Raw genomic sequence first — 14,487 nt, 5'->3', positions numbered from 1 at the left:
CACTGAGCTGAACCCCTGTTACATCTGATTTTGCTTCTTCCTTGTTTTGCACAGGGTTTGCTAAACTACAGCCCATCTAATCCTCAGCAGTTGAAGGAAATTCACTGCATATGTATTTGCTCCTCCTTAAAACAAAAGGAAATATTTAATTATTTAACTATTGCAAGAACTGGGGGTTGGGGATACACAAAGCAGCTTTACTACAAGCCAGTTTAAAGAAGCAAGTCATGCATCTTCCTTGTGCTGGAAGAACTTGAAACTTCAGCATCCTGCTCCCTTTTCCTGCACAGCCTCTGCCTCGCTGTCCTGCCCCCCAGGCTTTGCTGTCCTGTACTTGGCCCAGGGGTGGGGGGTCTCCTCTCCAGCCATAACCTTTAACCACCGGTAGTAGTAGCCACGGAAACCATCAATCTTCTCCAGGTATGGGTTTTTGTGCTTATACTGCAAAGAGAAAGCCACCAGAACAAGTTTCTGTTAGATGAGAGCTCACTTCAGCACCAGCCTGCAGGAGCTACAAGATGCTACCAAAGAAACAGCGATCGAGTAATCATCAGCCACACCAGACAAACCCAGAGGACACTCAGGCAGACATTAAATCATCATATTTATGATTCCCCTCCCTTGCTGGTGTCCTTTTGAAGCCTTCACAGCCTGCCAGTGGTGGCTCCTTACCCTGTCAAATTTGGGAGGGTAGCGCGCTGCGAACTCCAGCTGCCGGATGATGACTTCATTGGGAGGCACCTGTGTGTTCCTCATGTCCCGCAGGATCTCCGTGAGGTAACTGTAATCCAGCTGCCTCACAGCTGCAGCAATCAGGCTGCTGTAGATGTACTTGTTGGGAGTTATTCCAGACCTCTGGAAAGAGCAAATGCTATGGTTAAACAAGTTCATCTGCTGACTAGTGCAGGACTTGCAGGGAGAAAAGGCAGAGAGGCACTTTTGACACAATGAGCACAGCTCTATCACAGTTCTCATCACAGGACCTGTGAAGCAGCTTGTGCAGTGCCAGCACAAGCTAAGACAGACCAACTGAACTCCAGCTACTCTGGAGCTGCTCTTTTGGGAAAAGAACAAAACCACTCATCACAAAAACCTCAGCAGGTGTTTTAAAAGCATTAACATTTCACTTTGCCTCTTCCTGCAGCTCAGACCCCAGGGAGCAGAGGAGTTTTCTTTGATTACCTTCAAATCCGAGAGCAGCTGCAGTCCATCCTGCTGGTTGTGGCAGGCAATTGCCAAGGTACAAAATGTCTGCAGGTTAGGTGACAGTCCCCTCTTCACCAGAGCTGGCAGCATGCTCTGCAAGATACAAGTGTTGGCATCACTTCCCAAAAATTCTTACTGTAGCTTTCCAGACAGGGAGCTGGACATGCTAGAACAGAATCCATAAATATTTAGAAATTAACCCAAGCACCACCTTGTGGGAAATGGCTTGAGATCCCAGTTTCTACTGTGGACAGAGAAATGGGTCTCAGCAAAAGAGAAGCCTGAGACATCAGGTGGTTATGAAGCTGGTTCTAAGGTTTTTCTCTCACCTTTGCTCCCTCCAGGTCTCCCAGTTTACTTCTCTTCCTCATTAAAGTGTTAAAGAAGGTCACATCTACTTTTACTTTATGATCATCCACCAATGCCAGCAGAGAGGATTCTGAGGGGCTTTGGGGTTCCACCAGCTCAGCCAGTAATGTGAACGTTTTAATGTTGGGCTCTGCATTGTCCTCTTTCATTTTGTTCAAGAATCCCTCCACATCCCCCATCAGGGCCAGTCTGTGGGATGGTGTGGCCACTGTCCCCAGGGAAATCACGGCCGTGTCAGCCACCCTGGAATCCAACAAGTTGGGCAGGTTGCACAAAGGCAGCTTCTGGCTTGGGTGTGGCTGTTCCAGTTCCATCTCACTCTGAGCTCTCCTCATCAAAGCTCCAGCCCTGCTGTGAGTGACTCTGGGGCTGTCAGGAGCAGCTGGTTCTGCTCCAGCCCCAGCCACATCTTCATTTTGTGGCTGGATCCGCTCCTCGGGCTGCACCGAACTCTCCTGAAACAATTGCTTTTCCATAGCTTCCACATCCAGCTGGACAGCAGCACTCTCTGATCCCTTCTTCCTCTGATTTTTCACCTTTTCCTTCCGCCTGCCAGGTGGCAGCTTTAGCTGAGCTGAGTTCTCAGGGGGGCTGAGCAGCAGCTTAGAGGCCACAGCGGGGTTGCCGATCCCGCAGTCTCTGGCTGCACGCAGCATCAGGTTGTAGGTGTGGCTGTCGGCCTTGATTCCCAGCTTATTCATTTGCTGCCAAACCTGAAGAGGGGAAGATGGATATTAAATAACAGGAGCATATCTAGCAGCTTGTAAGTACATCTGTTAATGGGATCTGTGTGAGAAGGAGTGAATGTACAGCACGACAAGGACAGTGACCTTGAGCTGGAGAGCCCTGTGAGATCATCCAGGGTTATTTACCAATGTATGAGATGTCCTGAACAAAGTCTGGTTTTCAGAACTTGTGCTAGGAGCAGCTGAACTCCTCCCATTTCACCACCCCACTGCTATTTCCATGTGTTCAGGTGATGAGTTAAACACAGCAGCACGTTCCCCTCTCTCAGAACAGGAGGACAAACCTGCAAGGCAAATCGGAAGCCGTTTTCGGTGTCTTTTATGCAGCTCATGAGGAGGAAGCTGAAGGTCTCAGCTGTGAGGACATGGCCCTTCTGCACAATTTCCTGAAAAGAGCAGAGAGAGCATTAAACTTCCCAGTTACCCTGTGTGGTGAAGTCAAATATCACCTTCATCTTCTGGGGATAGATGTAACAAGTTTTGGACACACCCAGCCAGTTTTAAAGCCAAAGCTGCCTCCTTTCAGGTAATTAAGCTTAGACTTTGGTACCAATATCAATTGTATTTGGTACATACAATTTCACTGTATAACAATAAAGACCAATTAAACAGAAACATATGATCTATAATTATCTCTGCTGGAAATGAAATTAAAACCCGATGCGACATGTCAACTTCCAGGAGCTTTAACCACAGCACAGAATAGGTTTAACAGAAGAAAAGCAACCAATTTACCTTGAGTACATCCAAGCACATCCTGAGGTCTGAGCAGAGGGCACAGACCTTCAGCAGGGCATGGTAGGTGATGAGGTTCAGCTCCTGGTTTTTGCTCTGCAGCTGCTGCCGCAGTTTCAGGGCGCTCTGCAGCCCCGAGTCCTTCCAGGGGGACTCAGCACAGGCGTTGAACAGGGCTGTGTAAGTGGCCTCTGTGGGGATTAACCCTCGTTTTTTCATCTGAAGGAAGAGAAGAAGGATTTGAACTGGCCCTTTTGCAAAAGGACAGCTTGAATTTTTTAACTTTTTTTTAAGAGTTTCAGGCTATGAAGGTGCCAACACTTTTGGAGACAAAGGAACACGACTGAATGCTTGAAATGCTTGAAATGCTTTTAGCTTAGAAAATATTTTGAGGGAGAAGTTAAACCTACATCATTGTAGAGCCTGAATGCCTTCTTCACGTAGCCAACCCTGCCACAGCCACCAATGAGAACAGTGTAATTGCCTTCTTCTGGCTGGACACGCTCCTCCTTCAGCATCTGCACCTCAAACAGCTCCAGAGCCTTTGCCAGCTACAAGGATGAGAAAAATCCATCATGAGGCAGCAAGAGAATCAGCTACAATGGATATTAATATATGAACTGTGGGCAGATTGTAGTGCAAGCCCTACAAAGTGTGGGGCTACTCACAATAAGGCTGGAGAGGGTCTTTGGACCAGGGCATGTGGTAACAGGATGGGGGGATGGTTTTAAGCTGACAGAGGAGAGATTTAGGTTAGATATTGGGAAGAAATCCTTTATTATGAGGGAAGCGAGGCATTGGTACAGGTTGCCCAAAGAAGCTGTGGCTGCCCCTGGATCCCTGGCAGTGTCCAAGGCCAAGTTGGACAGGGTTTGGAGCCACCTGGGATAGTGGAAGGTGTCCCTGCCCAGGGCAGGGGGTGGAACTGGATGGACTCTAAGGTCTGTTCCAACGCAAACTGCTTTATTATGATTCTATAGGAAATCCTTATTTTAATTCTTTCTGAAAAGATACCAAGTGAGAGAGAGCTGGTCAGAGCTGCATCTTTCATCAGTGCTATTAAAAACAAGAGAAGAGCTGGGCTCAAACCTTGTCCTCTTTGATGAGAGCCTTGCACCGTAGGAAGTACCAGTATGGAGTGTTCTTAGGACCACGTCGAGGTTTTCTTTCTGGTTCTTCTTCTCCTTCTTCTTGAAGCTTTAAATCCCGAAAGCGCGCTGTGGTTTTGTGGTAATATTTCCTAGAGGAAAATTTATCAGACAGCGTCCCGAACTCCACACCTTCATCATCATCATCGTCATCCTTCTGCTCCTCGATAGCTCCAGCGGAGCTGCCAGTACGGATCTCTCTCGGGTCGCTGCCGGGCAGTTTGGAGGAGGCCTGGGAGGAGCCGCACGTTCTCCAGCCCGGCAGCGGGCCCTGGCCTGGGGACCGGGACAGGAGCGGCGCCTGCCCGGCTCCAACCCCGGGGGCTGCGCACCGCGCCCGCAGCACAGCGGGGGAGGCGTAGCGGCACCAGCGGGGGACGAGGAGCCGCAGGGAGCCCATGATGTGCCCGCTGTCCGCGGAAGCGAGCGGCTGCAGAGCGAGAGCGGGACCGGGATCAAAACCGGGCCCGCCCCTGCCCTCACATCGTCCCTTCTCACCCCGCCCCTGACCCACGGCGCCTGCGCGCACGGAAGGGGCGTGTCCCCGGTAGTCTCTGATTGGCCGGAGCGCGCGCGCTGCCCGCCGGGCTGGGGTGTCCCGAGCGCTGATTGGCCGGAGCGCGCGCGCTGCCCGCCGGGCGGCCGTGCCCGCCGTGGGTCCCGTCATTCCGCGGGCGGGCGGCGCGGGGCGGCCACGGGGCTGCCGCCGCCGCCTCCCCTCACTGCAGGCGCTGCCGGCGCGGAGTGGAGCGGGCCGGGCTGGGCCCGCCCGGGCCCGCCCGCCCGCCGCCTCCAATACCGCCACCATTCCGCCCCTACCTTCCCGTTGCCGGCGGCCCCCAGCTGCCACCATGCAAGAGCTCATCGCCAGCGTGGATCACATCACGTTCGACCTGGAGCTGGCCGTGGAGCAGCAGCTGGGGGCACAGCCGCTCCCCTTCCCTGGCATGGACAGTGCGTGTGGGCTCTCTGCTCCGCGGGGGGCTCGGGCCGGGCCGTGGGGCCGAGGAGGGTGGGCAGGGCTGGGCTGGGCTGCCTGGGAGGTTTGCAGGGATCTGAGCGTCTTCCTCAGGTCTTACCCGTAGATCCACCCGGCTTCTGCTTTCCTCGTGAAGTTCTGTCAACCCAGATGTTTGTCTTTTCTACTTAGCGAAATTCGTAATTACTGCCGGCCAGGCTGGAAAATTAAAGTTGAGATGTTACCGTAAATAAACATCACTCTCCTGCACAGTACTTTATATTTCCTTTTTCATTCCCTTTTGGTAGATGAGGTATTTTGATGGGAAGATTCATCAGCTTTAGGTATATCTATGGCTGACTCTCTTAAATCTTTCCTTCAGTCTGACACAGACTCAGGAGACTCACAGTTTGATGGATTTTTCTAGCAGGGTTACTAAACTTACGTTTAACTCCCTTGAATGTTCCTCTTTGTCAGGATCTGCAAGGGATAACATGCTAATGGTTGTTTCAGGCACTTCTGGTAAAGAAATATAAGACTTTTAATGCCATAACTACAAATACAAGGTTCAGGAGTTGGACTTTGATGATCCCTGTGGGTCCCATCCATCTTAGGATATTCTGTGATATGACTGACTTAACAGCAGAGGAAAACCCAGTCAAGAACTTAAAAGCAAAACAAGCACCTCCAAATCTCCCTGCGAGTTCCCTTTCCTATCCCTCAGGAAGAAAACAGATATTTTTGAGTGGCAGACGTTCACAAGGAACTCCCGCAGGAAAGTAAATTCCCCAAACCAAAATGTTGCTTTTCTCTTGATGTTGGAGATCAGATTTTCTTTCTAGGGCAGGAAATGTTTTAAAGGTTGCCATGAAGCTTTGATAAAATAAATAATGTTTCCTTGTTCTCTCCACAGAATCGGGCGCAGCTGTCTGTGAGTTTTTTTTAAAGGCGGCATGTGGAAAAGGCAAGTTGTGTGGAATATTGGAAAATGCAGTTATTCTCACAGGATTGGGGGGGGTGAAAACAGATTTTCCAGCAGTGATTATAGTGCTCTTGTTTTGTAAAGCTGAGGGGATAACCTAGATAGAGGAGGAAACTGAAGGATGTTGGAATATCTGCAGCAATTGGGAAATAATGGTATTTTTTAAGGGAGCCAGGAAGTAAATAAACAGAGCTGCTGTAAAAGAAGGTTTGAACTCACCATAGGCAGTCTTTGCTGTGGATCTGCCTGTTAGTTTCTGTAGTTTATAGTTTCCAGGATTAAGAGCTGAAGATTTTGTTGTGAAGCTCATTAGAGGGTATCACAAGGCTGTTTTGGAACTCCCTGTTTTGCTGTTATCGCTTAAGGCTAAAATCATAGGTGATGTTTTCTGAAACCCCTCTTGCAGAGGGGTTGCTGTTGCCCTGTGTGACACACTTTAATTGTTCCTTTTTCCCTTCTCCCACCCTTCCACAGGAGGCATGTGCCCATTCAGACACATCAGTGGGGAAAAGACAGTTGTTTGTAAACACTGGCTACGAGGACTGTGCAAAAAGGGAGACCAGTGCGAGTTCCTGCACGAGTATGACATGACCAAGATGCCTGAGTGTTATTTCTACTCCAAATTTGGTAAGCAGCTCCTGCAGGTGTGGGAGTCTGAAGGTCCCTCCTCATGGCATTACATTCTTCTGTGGTTGATGTTAAACCGACATTTTTCCAGATCTGCTTCACCTTATTATCCACGTAAATTTGTGATGCATTCTAGATATCTTCACTTGACTGCTTGTCCCTTGCAGGAAGAGGGGGGAAACTGCTGTTTTTACTGCTTTTTTTTGCCTTAAGTTCTTTTTTTTTTGGGTATGAGATGAGTAGGCTGAGCAGCTGGTCTTTGCATGACTCTGATTTTGGGGAGCTGATGAGCAGCAGAGGGCATGGGTGTGCAAAACTTTTGTGCACTTGCTTTCCAGCTCTGGAGATCTGGACATAATGAGGCAACTTGGTGCCAGAAACTTACAGTCTTGTAGGTTTCCTTGGATTGAGGTTAGTGTGCAATTTGTAGTTTCTCCACACTTCTGGTGCACTAAATGTTTGGGTTTTGTTAGCATGACTGCTCTTTCAAATTTAGTTCCCTCATTGTTTTTAAAAACATAAAACATCCAGTCTGGTAGAACTTGGCTGACCGGGGTGAGTCCTTGGAGCTCTTCATGGAGGTTAAGGCAGGCAGTGAGGCTGTTGTGCCTGAACTTAAAAATGTTGGTAACAGCTCTGTGGGAGCTGCATGATCCAGGTAACATTTTGAGAGTCATTTTGATCTCAGACCTGCACAATTGACTGAGAAGTGTGTTTGCCTTTGGTACAGGGGAATGCAGTAACAAGGAATGTCCATTCTTGCACATTGACCCGGAGTCAAAGATCAAAGACTGTCCCTGGTATGACAGAGGCTTCTGCAAACACGGTATGTGCCTCCCACACTTCCTGTTCCTGTGCCTGCAGATCAAGGGGGGAGTGTTGCTGTTCCATCTTTGCAGGTTCTGCTGGGATCTGGGTGTATGGAATGTGAACTGCTGAGCTTTGTGCTGTTGCAGGTCCCCTGTGCAGACATCGGCACACTCGGAGAGTCATTTGTGTGAATTACCTGGTAGGATTCTGTCCAGAGGGCCCTGCCTGTAAATTCATGCAGTGAGTATGCTCCAGGCCTGCCCTGCAGCCTTGTGTTTCCCTTGTGGGCTGGTACATGTCAAATGAGGGTGCTCCCGTGCTTTCCAATGGTTTGGAGATTTGTCAGTGTTTAGCTGGGCCAAATTTTTACTGATTTGAGGGTTGAAAAAGTATTTACAAAAGCATGTAGTGACAGAACAAGGGGGAATGGTCTCAAACTGAAAGTGAGTAGGTTTAGATTAGGAATTAGAAAAAAATTCTTCCCTGTGAGGGTGGGGAGGCCCTGGCACAGGTTGCCCAGAGAAGCTGTGGCTGCCCCATCCCTGGAAGTGTCTAAGGTCAGGTTAGATGGAGCTTGGAGCTACCTGGGATAGTTCAAAGTGTCCCTGCCTGTGGCAGGGGGGTTGGAACTGTATGAGCTGTGAATCCCTTCCAACCCAAACCAGTCTATGATACGGGGCAGGGCCTCTCCAGGGAGTTCCCAGTGAGACTGGCATGGTGATTAGGTGCCATCAGTGCAGTGGAATCACGTGGATTTATATTCCAGAAGGCAGAGCGATATGCAACACATATGTAAAGAGAAGTGGGGAGGGGGAGGTTTGTTTCCTGTGAGCCAGATTTAACTGGCTGAATGTTTTGTTGTTTGGAGCTACTTGACTGAGCTGATGATAAAATGTTGGCATATGATTTGAGAATCAATTTTCTTGTTTCCATCTAAACCAGCCCTCGGTTTGAACTGCCAATGGGAACCACAGAGCAACCACCACTGCCTCAGCCAACACAAACACAGCAAAAGGTACCCAGATTCCCTGCCTCCCCACACAGCCACCCTCAAACCTCTCCCACAGTGCTTTAAAATAGAATAGGTTGTCAAGTGGTCAAAATTGGGCACCCAGGCTCTTGGGTTTGGAAGGGAGAATTAAACAGTGAGCAACCCTGAGTGCCATTGTAGTGATGAAACCCCACAATTGTTCCAACTTTACATGGAGATCATGTCACAGAACACTCCCACGCTACACAGAAACACATCAGATGTGGTGTGCAGCAGTCTGCCAGGTTTTGTAATCAGGGTGACATCCCTCCATGATGGCAATGATATTTTAGCAGCCTAAACCTACTCTCCAAATCTGCTTTCCAGAGAAAAACAGGATCACTGGGCTTTGTAAGGCTCAGTGCTTGATTTCTTCTTTCTGGTGCTCCAGCTGGCAGAGCACCCACACACAGATTTGGAGGAAAATTGATCATTTGACATATGGGGTGCTCTTTTCCCTTCTTAACAAAACAAAAACCACAAAGATCTTTATCCTTGATGCACTTAACGAGTCAGAACTCTTCTCCTACCCAACAGAGGACACCCCAAGTCATTGGAGTCATGCAATCTCAAAATAACAACAGTGGGAACAGAGGACCCCGGCCGTTGGAGCAGGTCACCTGCTACAAGGTAATGCAGAGGGGAGGGCTCAGGAGGGAAGGCAAAAAGGCTTTTTCACAGTGTAAAAAGGTCCATGAATTCTGAGCTCTGCTCAGTAGACATTGTGTGGTGCCTGGATACAGCTGTGGGAATTGGCCTTGAGTTCTGAGGTCTCTCTCTTGCTGTGACAATGAGATTCTGTAGGACTCCAAGTTCCAAATTCTGTAGGACTTTGCTGTCTGCTAATAAACAGGAAAAACCTTGCCCCAAAGACTGGAAGGAGACTGCCAAGCTGCACATTTGAAAATAAGAGTTAATAGAAACTTTCTGTCTCATAAGCTGATTTGCTTACACTGGTGGGTGTAGATTCTCTTCTCCTGGAGGGTCATTGAAAGTAACAAATTAGGCTTGCAAAGCCTGCTCAGTGTTTGAGCTGTAAATGCACCCTGTGGTGTCAAAGCAAGGAATGAGTTTTTCACCGTGGTTGCTCATTGAGGAGCACCAGGAAAATTTGGGCACAATCAAGTTTCTATCTCCTTATTTTTCCACAAAAGACACAGTCACTAGAAAGGACAAAGAATCTTCCTGTCCCTTTAGCCCTGACAGTTAAAACATTTTACATGTCCACTCTGAGCCTTAGGTGCTTGTTTGGGTGAAAGTCACTGTGATTGGAGAGGGATATTAAATAGCTGAATCCCTTTCACTGAAAACCTTTAATAGCTGCCTCTTTAATCTGCAAGTAAATTACAGATCTGGAGAAGGCTGTTGCACCAGATACTGGCATTTCTCTGTGTTTGAGTAGCTTCAAGATGCAAAGTCACGAATCTGTGACTTTCTCAAGTTCAGAGGTGCTTTTCTTTGTTTATTCATGAAGATCAGGAGAGTACCCATGGATATGGTGCATATCACGTGGAGTAGTCTGAGAAGCCTCTAATGCTGAACTCCTCCTTGTGTGCTGAGGGTTCTCTCCTTGAAAATGCCTTAGAATAACATGGCATCAGGTTACTCCCAGCATAGAAGCAGATTTTGCTCCAAGGCGTGGTAGCAGCCCATAAATCCTGTCCCTCCTGAGGCCCTGTTTCACTGCACCTGCTAAATGCTGCATCTGCCACGTGTGGAAAAGCTTCCAAATGGGAGCACTTGCTGGGTGCCTTAAAAAAGGCAGCTAGGAGGAAGGAGCTGTATCTCTGCAATAATTCCTGTCTCTTTCTGTTTCAGTGTGGTGAAAAAGGTCATTATGCCAACAGATGCACCAAAGGACACCTGGCCTTTCTCAGTGGACAGTGAAGGAGCAGCAGGAAGGTGCAAGGGAGCTGTTACCACTGAGGAAAGGTTTCTGCCTAGCACAATGTCTGGAGCTATTAATCAGGTTGTTTTTTTAATGCCATTACTGAAAGAACTGGTCAGAGGCTGGCTGCTGCTAAGCAACATTTTTGTAATTGTTCCCAACTTTTTTTAAGTTTTAACCTTTTTAAAATCAATTTTGGCCTCCGCCTGTGTTCATTGAGCCCTTATGAAAGGTAGATGTAAAAGCCAGTAGATAAACCAAGCCCTTACTGGTGCAGCACTCCACATAAACACATCTTAGGCCAGTGTTTCTTTAAAGTATTTTCCTTCTGCCACTTCTCTTTGGAGAATCTGCAGCGTTTCAGCCCTCCCTGTGGAAGCAGGAAGACTGACTGGGAAAACTTAACACTTGCAATGCCTTCTCCTCAGTGAGGAAGCAGGGATTCTGCTGTCCTGTAGCTCTTCAAAAGCCAAGTCCTGTTTCCAGGTCAGCCTGGTGAGCTTGTGCTGGTGGCTGACAAAACCCCTCACGTACATCAGGCAGTAAAACCTGTGTCCACTCACTTTGTTTCTGTGCTTCTTGCTGTACTGAAGGTTAGAAATCAATCTTCTGGGAGAGAACTGATCAGGGGGAGAATAAATTGGCATCTCTCTGGTTAGCCAGACAACAAGGAGCAATGATTATAGGAAAGCTGCAGCTGTGCTCAGTTCCCTCTTGCAGACAGGAGGGACAAGAGCACGGCTTGGAGTAGGAATAGAAGAGCCTTGTCTCAGCCCCCATCAAACAGCTCACACTGAGCAGGTATTCCCACACTAGAGAGCAGAAGTGGAGCTGTTTATTCTTATGGAACACTGCTTTTAAAGTGTTGGTAGAGATCCCTTCTGAAAGCATTTTTTTTCAACGCAAACCCCATGTATTTTGAGATGACTATTTCAAAAGGGCCAATGACAAAATGTGAATTAAAAGAAAAAAATACCCACAATGTGAGCCTTATTGATTCTACCCCATCTCTTCATTTGCTGCCTGCCTTTATACTTTGTTTTTATTGAAATGTACTGATGGCAAAAGCTGGCTGTGAATTTATTTTTCTTGAAGAACAAGGTAAATGTGGCTGGATTAAGTGACCAGAGCCTGTGTTGGTGTCAATGACTGCACTTACTTCACTGTAAGTTTCAAGTCTGGAGTCACAGACCATCAGACACTTTGATAACACTCTGTGCCCCCCTCAGGCTGAGCTGTGACCTGTTTGTAACTGGGCATGTGGAAGGAGAGCTAAACCAAAACACTCCAGTGTCTGATCACCTTCCCCACTGAGTTCAGGAGCTTTTGGGCTTCAGTACCAGTTTTCCAACACTGAAAGCCTTCCTCTAACTACTGAAGCTCTTGGGAGATTGTTCATGTCCCTCAAGCAGTGGTTTTCACTCTCCCTGCTGTTCAGACAAGGATGTTCAGGTGGGCACCAGTGCCCAGCTCCAGGTGCTGGTGTGATTTTGGGGAATGAGGAAGCTCAGAGCTGGGGCCAACCCTCAGATGCTCCTTTAAGCTGCATTTAAGAAGGAAAGTTTTCCTTTTCTTTATTTTGATGGATTGAAGCTTATTCCCACTCAAAATTACTTCCCAGTTTTGGCAGTGAAAGGAGTTCTGATGGAAATTTTGGGTTACCTGAGGCAGTGATAGGAGGAGAGCTGCAGCCCTGCCTCATCTCAGTGCTCTGCAATGATGGAAAACTGCCCAAAACACCTGCAGCCCCTGGTGACAGCCTGACTGAGAACCAGAAACACCCACAGGGCACACAAAGCTCAGATGCTCTTTCAAATCAAAACACATCCTCTCAGCCCCTTGTCCAGCCTGTCCCTAAGGGCCAGGGAGAAGCAATCCCATGCTATCATTTTTATCAAACAGGAATCAGTTGCCAACAGTTCCCCCAGTTCATAATACAGCCCAAGGAGCAGCTGCTTTCCCTCTGAACTTACCCTGAGGGGGGAAACTCTCAGAATACAAATTTATTTGCACAGTACAATTAACAACTCAATTAGGAGACTGTCAGCTCAGGAAATGTAAAGTGTATGCACTTTATTATTGGTCACAAGAGTACAGGTTTAATATCCATAGTTCTGATGTCTTCTGTCAGGGTGGCTGTGCCAGGAGCTGCACCTTCACCTTCTGAGGGTGTTTCAGTGGTATTTCCTCCTGCGGTCGTGCTCTGCAGCAAAGCACAGCAAGTTAATTCTGCTGAACTCTCAAGAAAAAAACCCCACCACACCTGAAATTCCAGGCAAGAAAGGATTCTGAAAAACCCCTGAGCATGTATTTCCTAGGTGCTGCCAGGGCAGACAGGCACCAAGGTCGAAACTTTCTTCGTTGCCAAGAAAAAACTCAGCATTCAAGTTTTCTACGGCTAAAAGAAGTTTGTTTGCCAACAATCTTTCATTTTATTTCTAAAAGCAGCAGCAGGTGATTGTTTTTATCCCCCAGGCAACCTTCCAGCTGCCCTGCACACACTCATCCATGGCTTTTACTTACTGATGTGACTGTAGCTCCACATGTAGCTGAGGATGATATACCCAGCCAGCACCATGGAGAGACCCCCGAGGCCCCCCTTCCTCACGTTGATGTATTTGTTGTAGTATCTCTCATGACCTGTGGAGGAGGAAAATGTTTCAGAGCAGCCAGATGAGTTGTTTGTTACCCTGTGAGAGAAAGAAGCAGCCTGGATTCACAAAACTTCAGAAAATTGGTTCTAATGAAACATCTGAAGGTCTCAGAAGCAAGTCTGAGAGGAGGCAACCTGTGTGTTGGTTGAGCAAGGTGATCCCAAGTTAATAGACCTAAGCCTTAAAAAAAACAAACAACCAACCACAAAAGGGAAAAAACTCAAATTTCCCATTTTTTTTCCCTAAATGTGGCTGCTTTGGAATTATCTAACTCTTCTATACATTATATACATGCACACATGTATTATCAAAGGCAGACACTTGCAGTTGACATTTTGTGTTTAAATCTACCCGAATGACATTTGTATCTACAGCAAATGACATTGGGCCCAAGTGATCCATAAGGGCTCTGTCTCCTCTTTTACCATCTCTAGGGGTCAACTGCATTTTAATTCTTTTTTGTTTACTTGTGATGCTGTGAAACCCCAAAATTTCCAGCCAACGGGTTCAGGACTAAGGGCATCCCATTTCCCCTTTATACAAGAAGAAACACTGAGAACAAACATCCAGTGCATAAAACCCACACGAAAAATAAATTTACAGATGGAAAAGCGAGATGTTACAGGAGAAGCTGCTCTGGGAAGGCAGAACTGGCCACGGAGCAGCCCCTGCGCTGCCAGACACCGTTCCCTCAGGCAACAACATCCTCTCTGGCAGGCAGGGATTCTTGTGTGCGATTTTCCCTGGTTCCGTCAGGAGAAGGAATGAGGGTCCCGCACCCTCCGGGCCTCCCCCGTAGCCCCCTCACCTCTCCGAATGGCCCCCAAGATGCCGCCGGGGGTGAAGTCCCTCATGGCCAGCCAGCTGCCCAGCTGGCCCAGCTTCACATCCATCAGCTTCGTGTCCTTAAGGAGAACTGCGGCAGGGAGAGGGAGAGAGCCCGGTCAGCGCGGGGGTGAGGGAGGGAAGGAGGGGAACGCCGCGGTCACCTTGATCCCCCCGCACTCACCCGGCTTCGCCATCTTGGTGTGCCCGGAAGGGACGCGCGCGGGGGCTCATGGGAGGAGGGAAGGGCGGGAACGCGGCCAGCGGGCGGGACGGGCCGGCCGCCATGTTGGGTGTGTCACGGCGCCATGTTGGGTGTGTCACTGTCCCCTCATGAGGGACCATGGTGGTCCCGGTGCCGCCTTGAGCCCGTCCAGCCTGTCCTAGGGACGGGAACGCGGCCGGCGGGCGGGACGCGGCCGCCGCCATGTTGGGTGTGTCACGGCGCCATGTTGGGTGTGTCACTGTCCCCTCATGAGGGACCATGGCGGTCCCGGTGCCACCTTGAG

General features: G+C 48.6%; 3 protein-coding genes across 4 annotated transcripts; 1 reads left to right on the top strand and 2 right to left on the bottom strand.

Moving 5' to 3' along the window:
- Positions 1-126: 126 nt before the first annotated feature.
- On the bottom strand, positions 127-4,713 carry PTCD1 (pentatricopeptide repeat domain 1). Its single transcript, XM_054643331.2, has 8 exons — positions 4,146-4,713; positions 3,467-3,607; positions 3,057-3,275; positions 2,606-2,707; positions 1,536-2,288; positions 1,183-1,299; positions 673-855; positions 127-441 (listed from the first exon to the last, which is right to left on the bottom strand). Exons 1-8 carry the CDS (start codon positions 4,602-4,604, stop codon positions 262-264), a joined length of 2,154 nt encoding a protein of 717 aa, XP_054499306.2. The 5' UTR covers positions 4,605-4,713; the 3' UTR covers positions 127-261.
- A 111-nt stretch (positions 4,714-4,824) lies between these two features.
- On the top strand, positions 4,825-11,620 carry CPSF4 (cleavage and polyadenylation specific factor 4). 2 transcript variants are annotated; one of them, XM_054643332.2, is made up of 8 exons: positions 4,830-5,158; positions 6,076-6,126; positions 6,619-6,771; positions 7,502-7,597; positions 7,728-7,821; positions 8,524-8,596; positions 9,149-9,241; positions 10,430-10,692. In XM_054643332.2, exons 1-8 carry the CDS (start codon positions 5,056-5,058, stop codon positions 10,496-10,498), a joined length of 732 nt encoding a protein of 243 aa, XP_054499307.1. In that variant the 5' UTR covers positions 4,830-5,055; the 3' UTR covers positions 10,499-10,692. The 2 variants fall into 2 exon arrangements, with proteins under 2 accessions (XP_077043308.1, XP_054499307.1); XM_077187193.1 differs by lacking the exon at positions 8,524-8,596 and having other exon boundaries at positions 4,825-5,158; positions 10,430-11,620.
- A 927-nt stretch (positions 11,621-12,547) lies between these two features.
- On the bottom strand, positions 12,548-14,296 carry ATP5MF (ATP synthase membrane subunit f). Its single transcript, XM_054643336.2, has 4 exons — positions 14,163-14,296; positions 13,962-14,069; positions 13,023-13,139; positions 12,548-12,702 (listed from the first exon to the last, which is right to left on the bottom strand). The coding sequence occupies exons 1-4, from the start codon at positions 14,173-14,175 to the stop codon at positions 12,674-12,676; spliced, it is 267 nt and encodes an 88-aa protein (XP_054499311.1). The 5' UTR covers positions 14,176-14,296; the 3' UTR covers positions 12,548-12,673.
- Positions 14,297-14,487: the final 191 nt, after the last annotated feature.

This window comes from Agelaius phoeniceus, chromosome 16, assembly GCF_051311805.1.
Source record: "Agelaius phoeniceus isolate bAgePho1 chromosome 16, bAgePho1.hap1, whole genome shotgun sequence".
NCBI classification, from domain to species: Eukaryota; Metazoa; Chordata; class Aves; order Passeriformes; family Icteridae; genus Agelaius; species Agelaius phoeniceus.
This window is presented reverse-complemented; position numbering and strand designations above follow the sequence as displayed.

What these genes read in the sequence shown, in the direction of transcription:
- ATP5MF (XM_054643336.2), bottom strand. An exon ending in CTTGGGGGCCATTCGGAGAG is followed by an intron (nt 13,140 to 13,961) that starts GTGAGGGGGCTA and finishes CCTCCTCCACAG; the next exon opens with GTCATGAGAGATACTACAAC. An exon ending in GTGGAGCTACAGTCACATCA is followed by an intron (nt 12,703 to 13,022) that starts GTAAGTAAAAGC and finishes GCTTTGCTGCAG; the next exon opens with AGCACGACCGCAGGAGGAAA.
- CPSF4 (XM_077187193.1), top strand. Translation starts at nt 5,056, where the DNA reads ATGCAAGAGCTCATCGCCAGCGTGGATCACATCACGTTCGACCTGGAG. An exon ending in AAAGGCGGCATGTGGAAAAG is followed by an intron (nt 6,127 to 6,618) that starts GCAAGTTGTGTG and finishes ACCCTTCCACAG; the next exon opens with GAGGCATGTGCCCATTCAGA. An exon ending in TTATTTCTACTCCAAATTTG is followed by an intron (nt 6,772 to 7,501) that starts GTAAGCAGCTCC and finishes CCTTTGGTACAG; the next exon opens with GGGAATGCAGTAACAAGGAA.
- PTCD1 (XM_054643331.2), bottom strand. Translation starts at nt 4,604, where the DNA reads ATGGGCTCCCTGCGGCTCCTCGTCCCCCGCTGGTGCCGCTACGCCTCC. An exon ending in CTCTCATCAAAGAGGACAAG is followed by an intron (nt 3,608 to 4,145) that starts GTTTGAGCCCAG and finishes TCATCCTTGTAG; the next exon opens with CTGGCAAAGGCTCTGGAGCT. An exon ending in GCTTCCGATTTGCCTTGCAG is followed by an intron (nt 2,289 to 2,605) that starts GTTTGTCCTCCT and finishes TCCCCTCTTCAG; the next exon opens with GTTTGGCAGCAAATGAATAA.